Here is a 9,369-nt window from a genome sequence, read left to right as displayed (position 1 = left end):
AAAACAATCCAATGTTTTTATTTTTATTTCCAATAAATCTGACCTCCTGTACTATGTGTAACTGTTTCGTAACATCTCACTTTTTTACGGGGTTTTAAAAGATCCTTTTGTGGTTTTTCATGTATATTTGCCAGTATGACTCTCTCTGCACCACACCTTGTCAAAAGTTTTAGTCTGTTTTCACTCTTTTCATTCTCTTCAATTAGTTTGAGATTAGTGAAGAGTGATGAGAGCCAGCTCCTTAAATCTGAGGCCTGCTAGTGGGGGGAAAAAAGGTAGAAAGCTCCCTCTGGGTTCAGGATGAGTGAACCACTGCCTCAAGCTGAGTAGTTTAAGCGTCTCAGTGTCTTGAATGGAGCGGGAGATGGACTGACGGATCGCAGCTTTGTCCGCAGTAATAAGGGCGTCGATCTGTTCTGCAGTGATAAAGGAGCTGAACTGAAAGACAAAGTTCTCCAGTTTTCAATTTGCTGTCCAGGTTCAAACCTTAATGAGATTTGGATCGTGGCTGAAAGAGTTGGGTCTCGGATACAAGCGGCTGGAATGAGTTTCCTCTAGGCTCAGCTTTAGAGAGAGGACAAGAGGTTTGGTCACCTGGGAGGAGCGCGGAGGCGCTGGGCATGTTCTGGGCACGTTGGTCAGGGAGAAGACCCAACAGGAGGGATTATGTATCCTCTCGGGTCTGGGAACACCTCAGGACCCCTCAGGAGGGTGTTAATGGGGAGACTGAGGTCCAGGTTTACCTTCTGGACCTGCTGCCTCCATGATTAAACCTGCGATAACTGACTGAAATTGGGCGGATGGATTGAAATTAGTGTACAACTATAACAAACCTTTCCTTTGAGGAGGACAAAATCTGTTCAAGTAGCCTGAAACTGATCTCTGTTCAGTAACCTCAGTTTGAAATCAGAACCAGGCAACTTTTATTTAAAAGAAGCTGTTAGAAAGTCTTAAAAGAACCCTACTAAACAGATTTATGTGGGACTTAGAAGAGGAAAAAAAAGTGCTGCTGAATCAAATCACAAAATCTATTGATTTCTCCAAAAACAAAATCTGTTGACTTAAATGTGTTAAATCAGTTGGAGACCATCAAACTCACTGAAGTTTCTCATAAAGAAAAATAAACTATGAAAAGTCATCAGACTGCATTTTGAACAATCTGTTTCTCACTCCTTTGTGGGTCGATCAGTAATATCTTTCTCCTGACCTAAATTCTCTGATGCTTTCGTGTTGCTCTCTTTGATTCATTGTATTAGTGCGGCAGCTGGCACTCGTTACTACGAAGGCTGCTACAGTTGGACACATGCAGCCAAGTAACAAGTTCACACAAATATGCTTGTCTGATATTGGCCAACACAAAGGAGCCTGGCAGTGGGATTTAATAGCTGGCAGTGTCTTTTGCACGGCTCAGTCAACGTAAAGAATTTAATTTCCCCCTTCTGTCCTTCAGTTTCTTTCTTTCTTTTTTTCTTTTTTTTTTTTTTTATCCCAGAGCAATATTTCTCATTGTGTGAGTTCACATCCAGTCTCCCTTTCATCATGCGCTGCACATGTCCGCCTCTGTCTGCGTTTGTCTCTGCTGGTGTCACTCTGCGTTTGTCTCGTCGTCTGCTCTGTCCATCTGTCTTTCTTTGTCTCAGTCTCCCGTTACACCTGCCATGCACACCTCATCCGCTGCTGGCACACGCACACCACCCCTCACCTGACCACCCACCAACTCCTTCATTTTTCCTTTTTTTTTTTTCCTTTCTTTTTTCCTGGACTTCTCAGAAAATGTCCTTTCTGCTGAGGAAGTGGTGCCATGTGCACAGCCTGAGAAAGGACTGATGAGGATTTTAACCAGATACGTCACAACTACAGGGGATGGGAAGGAGGAAGGAGGAGGGAGGAGGAGGAAGGGGAGAAGAAGAGGAGAGCAAACGATGAACAGAGGCAGGGAGGGGGGGAAAAAAAAACCAAGAGGGAGAGAGAGAGAGAGAGCGAGTACGGAGGGTTATATTGACTCAAAGCTGGTCTACATGCTCCACAGAGTGTGAGAGACAGAGGATGTGAGAGCAGGCAAGATGGAGTGCTGGCACAGATGAAGACTGTCCCTGGGTAGGTGGAGAGCTTTATCTGTGTGTGTGTGTGTATGTGTGTGTGTGTGATGTGTCTGTATGTGTAAGTTCACGTGTTCGAATGTCTGTGAGAGGGTGTGGTAAAAACCCCAAATTGATCTGAGCAAGTTTATAAGCAACACGCCTGTGGACGTAGGTACCCGAGCAGAGGGTCTGGGTGCTGTTATGTAAGGTGGGCTGAATGGGAGCAGGCAGTTTGGGGGGGCTCTCTGTGTGGACTCCTGACACGTGTGTTCGTGCGCATGTTACTGTGTCACAGTTGGGAAGAAGTGAGGCATGTTGTTGGAAAGGCAAAGTGGAGTTTGTGCACAGATGTGTTTGACATCAGTTTATTAGAACTCGTGTAACAGAGACGGCATGTTGAGCTTTCATGCTCGCCTGTTTCACCCCTGATGCCAACCTTTGCTCGGTGCTGAAGTATTCAGAAAAACTTGATAAAACTACAGAACACTTCACCTGTGCGGTGACTGACAGGAAAACAGTCATTTTGAAATATTTTCCAAGCAAAGTAACAACTGTTCTCTGTTTTCAGCCTTTTAAGTGTAAAAAGTTTTACCTTTCTCTTCATTTCTGACCTGTTTTATTATTTGTAAAAGAAGTGAACATACAGTGTACTGCACATTGGAGTACAGGTTTTGTTCCTGGTGCTAAAATGTCCAACAAACCACACAACTTGCATGTTCAGGTTAATTGGAGGTCAGCGAGTGACAATGAACACTTTGAATGTAAACCTTCCCTCCAAGCATTTCATATTAGGGCATAATGATGTGAAACAGTCGATGGTATCAAATAATCTGGGCTGAAATAAGTTAACCAGGAGCTTTGTTGTCGTGGTCACAGTTTTCTCAGCTCAGGTGAACCTGAGCCAAAACTATTAATTGCAGTAATTATTGGGGATTGGCATTTCAAGAAAAAAATGCTTTTTTTTCCAAATCATTAGCAGTGAGGCTATTCTACCATTTACTGACTACAGCTACACTGAAAAAGAGCAAGTGACACCATTTTCTGTGCTTCACAATGTGTTTAATTTTTTCTTTACTCAAACAATGTTAATTATTATTATTATTATAAATGTGTTGGTACAAATGAACTCTTTCTAACATTGCTAAAAATTAAAGAAGCATTACTTGATGGCATGCGTATTGCCTGCTGACTTGCATGGCAAAGTTTGAAACAAAGAAGTTGTGTCTTTGTTTAGCAGTCAGTCTGTGTTAGGGATGACTCTCAGCTACTATCACACCAACGTTTATCTCAGTATCTGTAAAATTGACCCAGTTATAGACATTTTGTGTCTGCTAAGGTATGATAAGTTATGGCAGCCATCTTGAAGTGGGTTGTCTCAGTTAATCAGTTGTAGACGTACACCCAGGGATTACTTTCATTAAAATCCATCCAGTGGTTCATGAGATATTTTGCTAACAGACAGACAGGAAATGACTGAATGACACTTTTCACATGCTACATCTGCTAATTATTTTAGTTCAAATTTGTGTGTGCAAAATGTTTGTGCACAGCCACAGCCAAATTCCAATTTATCACGTCCATCACAACAAGAGGTGACAACTTTCACAATTTGTTAAAAAAAAAAAAGAGTGTCCTTATGGTGGAAACAAAGACTTGTGCTGAATAAGGTCAACTTACCACAAGCACCATTGATGGAGCATAAACTGTTGGTATACACACGTGTGCTGTAGCTAATTCTGGCAGTCGTGTTCGTTCACATTTTACCTGTCTGGTGGACCAACGTAGACAGGTGGGGACAAGATCTGGAAGAAAAGGTGCAACTCTGCTATGGGCCAGAATTTACACTTTGTAATGCTTTCTGAGAGAAACGGCAATAATGGCAGAAACATTTGCAGGTTTCCTTTGAGTTTTTTTGGCAGGTGTTGCGTCAAAAACAAGCACCCCTGCACCCTGACAGTGGGCAAAGAGCCACCTTGTGGTATTGTTAGCTACGTGTTTGCACAAAAACAGATATTAACCGTTTGAATACTTTTACAACTTTTCCAATATCATTTACCATCCCTGCAATACTTTAAGTCTTAAAACCTAGCTGGAAAAAAAATATTTTTGGAAAGAGAGAGAGTGTGGGTAGCCAGACTACACCACAGAGAATACAATGAAACATTCAACAATTTATAAAAGTTATGGTGTTCTCATCACCTTCTTAGCAGTTCTTGTGAAATTACTACCATAACACTGGAGGACAGGATAATTTTTTTTAAAATTTCATTACCTGTTTTTTAACCACAATGCTGTGGTCCTTTCATGTATTTCTTCATGAGAATTCTGGGGAACTTCTAGTTTTTTGAGTCTTTCAATTACATACAAATGATTCTACAAAAAACAATAGTTTTAAACTAAACACATAAGTTTAAATTGTGAGTTTTTATCCGACCTTTTCCAAATGTACAAGACCTTTAACAGAGCTCCAAAGAGGCTAGCAGGTTTTGTTACTGGAATTATAGATACGAATACTGCTGAAACTATTAAATATTTTTTTAAAAGAAACATGTTTTAGGATCAGAAGATGGTCGTGTCAAAGCTGCAAAGGCCTTCAAAGGCAAACCATAAGGAGATGATACCAAAGGCTCTTTATTTTTATCTTCCGCTGCTCGAGGCGAAGGCGGAGCAATAACGTTTGCATCATTGTCCGTGGGCGTGTCAGCGTGTTGATTTGTCTGTAACATTAGCAAAATACATCATCAATCACCCAACTGGTTTAAATACAACTTTCAGAGAGAAATGATTGGATGTACATCTACAAGGGATTAACTTTTAGAGTTTGCCCAATTCAAGGGAGCTGCCACAGTTAATCAACCTTGGCGAGCACAAAAATGCCTGTACTTTATTGGATTTTACAAATATTGAGCGAAAATATGGTGGTAGCTGGGAGTCGATCACAACACAGAGCTCAATGTAAAACACTGGCATGAAAGGCAGCGGGTGAGTCACATTCCTTTAACGAATGCCCTGCCTTTAATTCGAAAAATGTTCTTGAAGGTAAGGCTAAGAATAGCATCGTTAGCCTTGCCAGCAACGCAGAAACCTGGCTACGTCAACAGCAACGCGTTGAACACAAACTGCACAGTCAACAATAAGAACCGCAGGACACCGGTTGCCTCTAATTAGCAGTGACTAACATATGCAGCGTATAGACATGTGACAGGTGACAGGTGACAGGTGACGTGGCTCCTCACATGACTGGTTGTCGTAAGGGCTTACGTTGTCCCAGAACACGACTCTGCTCGTTCACGTAGTGGCTCTTTAATCCCAGTGAGAAGAACGGGGCCTAATGGCGTTTGGTTGAATAAATCTTGAGTTTTGGTTCCTGGTATGCTGCTTCAGTATGTGAAGGACCACGAAAGGCTTCTAATAGTATTATGTAAATATTGCTCACAGTGTTTCTGTGCAAATGACAGAGAGATGAGTGAAAGAGAGGGACGGGAGTGTGATTTAGAGTGAAGTGCAGACGCACAAGTGACATCATTTGTTCGTACTTTCCAGCACTGCATTTAAATATTCACTCGGAGCACAAACTCGGTGTGTTGACACGAACGTGTGAGTCACACTTTCAGTGCCAAAAGGTTCTGGCGAATTCTATTTTGGCTTTTGAGATTGAATCACAGGCGGAAAACAGAAGCACGGTAGCGGTTTTTCTCCAGGAGGTTTTTTGGATGTGAATTTTAGCATATTGCCTGGAGATAAGTCCTGCAGCTGTGCAAACAGATAAAAAAAAAGCTGCAAACTCACAAGAACTTTGTGATCTGACTGTGTTGCCTTTTGATCCTAACAATTTTTTTTGGCCCCTTTTTGTTCATTTGTCCCTCCCCCCTCATTGCCTCACCCTTTTTATCTTCCATTTCTCTAGTCCCGTTTGACAGTCCAGATGAGCGTCTCAAAGCCCCCTCCGCCACCTTCTACCTCCCACCTGGCCATCCCCCCTCCCTGCCCCTCTGCCCCTTCCTCGGCTGCCACCTCCCCCTCGGCGCCGCCCCACTCGGCCGCTCCTCCTCCGCCGTCGCCGGTCAAGATCTCTATGCAGGAGCACTTTGCCATCAACGTGTGCCCGGGGCCCATCCTCCCCATCCCGCAGATCTCGGACTTCTTCCCCCGCTTCCACGACTACCCCTGCACGCCGCCGCCCCCCAGGGAGAAGAAGATCCTGAAGGAGGAGACGTTCAACGGGGAGACGGGCGGGGGATACAAGGATGGGGAGAGGAGAGGGGAGAACGACGGGGACGAGGAGGAGGTGTTCGACTCCGACGACGATGACAGTGAGTTCAGAGGAGGAGAGGGCAAAGTTCTGCCATAGCAGGCCCTAGGCCCACCCTAAACTCATTACTGGCTACATCACAGGCCTAATGGTGTGAGAATTATTCAGCACAACCAAACAACTCTGCAAATTCTGCAACTAGGGACTGAAGAGTCATCTTGTTTTGCTCAATTTCAGTTTTTCCTCAGAAACACAACATATGCTTGCGGAGTAATTGTGGAGTCAAGCATTTTTCCAACACTGTTTGTCACTCCCACTTTATGTGACAGAGCGCCCTCAATGATTTATTACACAACGCTGCAATAGTGGGACTCTAGTTTCTGCTAAGTCCCAAACAGTAATCAAACGAGACAGATCAATTCATATAAGGCAGCGTTATGTTTTTAAGGGGCCATCTGCTCCAGAAATGACTCAGAGCTATTGAAAGTGTCCGTATTTGGCTGTTTGTTGCCTCTTACTGACGGTAATCTCTCTGTTCATGTTGTTTTTTTTTCCTCAGCCTACCTGGGAACACTGGAGTTCACCCTGCTCTTTGATCAAGAAAACAACTGCCTTCATTGTACCATTCACAAGGCAAAGGTACACCCAATATGCTTTCCGTATAAACAGATCGTCCGCCTTTGTTGCGCAATCATCCTTGAAAATGGTCCTTTCACGTCGGCGCGAGGCGTCAGTCACACCGCTGTCTCGCAGCCTTTTAAAGAGGAACGTGTTCATCAGCTCATCTGCTCGAGACAATTTCACACGGTGAAATGCCGGCTAGCGCGGCTCTCACGAGCGCCTGCACGGGAACACCAGCTCTCCACTCCATGTTTCATACTGTCGCAGGATGTTAATTATGTAAATCTTACTGGAGAGTTCCTCAGAGGAGAGCACAAAATGAGTTGCAGAGGGCAGGAAACGCGAGGACGGAAAGAAGCAAAAGAGCCCGAAGTCAAACAAACTACAGCGGAATTGGTTCTGTCATGTCCACTGTCTTTTTCTGACCCTGTCACTTGTGTGAGTTGGTTTGAGGGCCCGATGACGTCACCTCTGACACGACATGTGTGTGTTTGTGTGTGTGTGTGTGTGTGTTTGTCCCCACAGGGTCTGAAGGCCATGGACTCCAATGGGCTGGCTGATCCATACGTCAAGCTTCATCTTCTCCCGGGGGCGAGCAAGGTCACTGCTTCAACTTTTCCTTACCAGAGCTTCCTGTAACTTGGTTCACACTGAGCGCACCCAACAACCACAATTAGGTCTATCACAACAAGAAATAACACTTAACAAAAAACTGACACATGAAAACTTGAGACCAACATATTTATAGCGAAAAGTTATTTATTTTAATGTTACATTAATATTTATAGGCATCTTATTGATAACAATTCACAGAACCCTTAAAAAAGGGATACTTTAGACCTTCTGAAGTGGGGTTCAATGGAAATGGAAAAATAGCCTAACTCTGACCAAATTGACAAGCTAACTAATCGCTAGTCAAGAACAAAACAGATTGTAGGGTTATGCTTTTGAAGCAAGAATATTTCTTCTAATTTGTTGGTAATTATTTGATTTTTGTTTGATTATTTCATCACCACCCAACTGCCAATTTTGTCCTCTCTCCCCACTTCAGTCATAATACCACAAGTGTCAACACAAAAAACAAACTGTTTAAAAGCAGAGAAAGCCGTTTAAATGAGCGCTAATCTCAGCGCTCACTTTATCATTCAGTACCGTTGCCCGTTTTCCGTTTCATGTTTCATGGGTTTGCTTTAAAAATGACCATGTCCTCACAGTTGGGGCAAAGACGTCTGGTGAATTAAAGTTCACTCACCCCAAGATATGCATTTGAAAAACCTTTAATGAAAAAGAGGCTTTGGGGACTGAGATCTGTGCTGCAAATTTTGAGGATTCTGAGAATCTTGATATTCCGTCATCATCACTGGTCTAGTCCAACAATGTGTGGCGTACACATATACAGTAAGACTGAGCTCACCCGTGACCATAGTTTCTACTTTCACTTTCTGTTTCTTTCAGGATAAGCTATGATGGTGGACACTCTGAGTTTTTTGTTTGTTTGTTTGTTTGCTTTGTCAGGTATTGTTTAAAAAAACAAACAAAGAAGAAAGAAACGGTAAAGGACCCATTAATTCCTTAAATTTGCAAGATTTGACTAGACTTCAAATATTCAAAAACTACTGCCTAGTAGATATTTGCCAACTTCAGTCTCAAAAATGTGATATTAGTTCATTCAAATTATATTTCATTAACCTTTACATTGCTGCCAGCTGTACTTTACACATGTAAATAACTATACAGTGTAAAATTGTCAGAGTCGTAAAGCTTCATAAAATCTACTACTACTACTTTGGTCTTGGCTCCACTCAGACTAGCCATTAGCTCATCAGTCTGTTTAGAATAAAAGTTTATTTCTCCTAACTGAGGTCATTTCAAGAGCCACAGGTAAGGTATTTATTCTCCCTAACCTTTCCTCACTTGAAAAGCTCTGAACTATCCCTTTAAGATTGAAACAAGACAGATGAGGCGATGCAATCAAAAAGACATCCACTCAGTCAGCTTAAATACAGTTTGGCACTTGTGTTTGTTTCACCCTTTTGGTTTTCTCATTTTAATGATCCCAAATAGATGCTTTGACATAATTAATAGATGATTATTACAGGCCTGTTTATAATTAAAGCTGGAGGGGAAAGAAAAAGTAATTGCTGCTAAAAAGTGATGAATTATACATAAAGACAAAAGGGAACCATAAAATTTTACAAGTGTTTAGACCTCGTAAATGAAACTCTCACCTCCATTGATTTTTGCTTACCTGACATCATAAAAGGGTCATAACACCTTTTTTGGGGGGGTAGACACATGGCAGCCAGCTAATTTACTGTGCCTCCTGGAGCTGTGCAGCAATTCACTTGGACGCTGCTTATTGCGGCTCATCCAGTCCTCCTCTGCCTTATCGAGCCCAAACACGTTCTGGTCGGC

General features: G+C 42.6%; 1 protein-coding gene across 1 annotated transcript in view; it reads left to right on the top strand.

Moving 5' to 3' along the window:
- Positions 1-1,279: 1,279 nt before the first annotated feature.
- Positions 1,280-9,369, top strand: part of doc2d (double C2-like domains, delta) — a 61,546-nt gene continuing 53,456 nt past the window's right edge. Inside the window, exons 1-4 of the mRNA XM_017408888.3 lie at positions 1,280-2,097; positions 5,989-6,394; positions 6,893-6,972; positions 7,480-7,554. Of these exons, the coding sequence (XP_017264377.1) occupies positions 6,007-6,394; positions 6,893-6,972; positions 7,480-7,554 (543 nt within the window). The 5' untranslated portion in view covers positions 1,280-2,097; positions 5,989-6,006. The remainder of the gene's footprint in view (positions 2,098-5,988; positions 6,395-6,892; positions 6,973-7,479; positions 7,555-9,369) is intronic.

Source organism: Kryptolebias marmoratus, linkage group LG3 (assembly GCF_001649575.2).
Source record: "Kryptolebias marmoratus isolate JLee-2015 linkage group LG3, ASM164957v2, whole genome shotgun sequence".
Lineage (NCBI taxonomy): Eukaryota > Metazoa > Chordata > Actinopteri > Cyprinodontiformes > Rivulidae > Kryptolebias > Kryptolebias marmoratus.
This window is presented reverse-complemented; position numbering and strand designations above follow the sequence as displayed.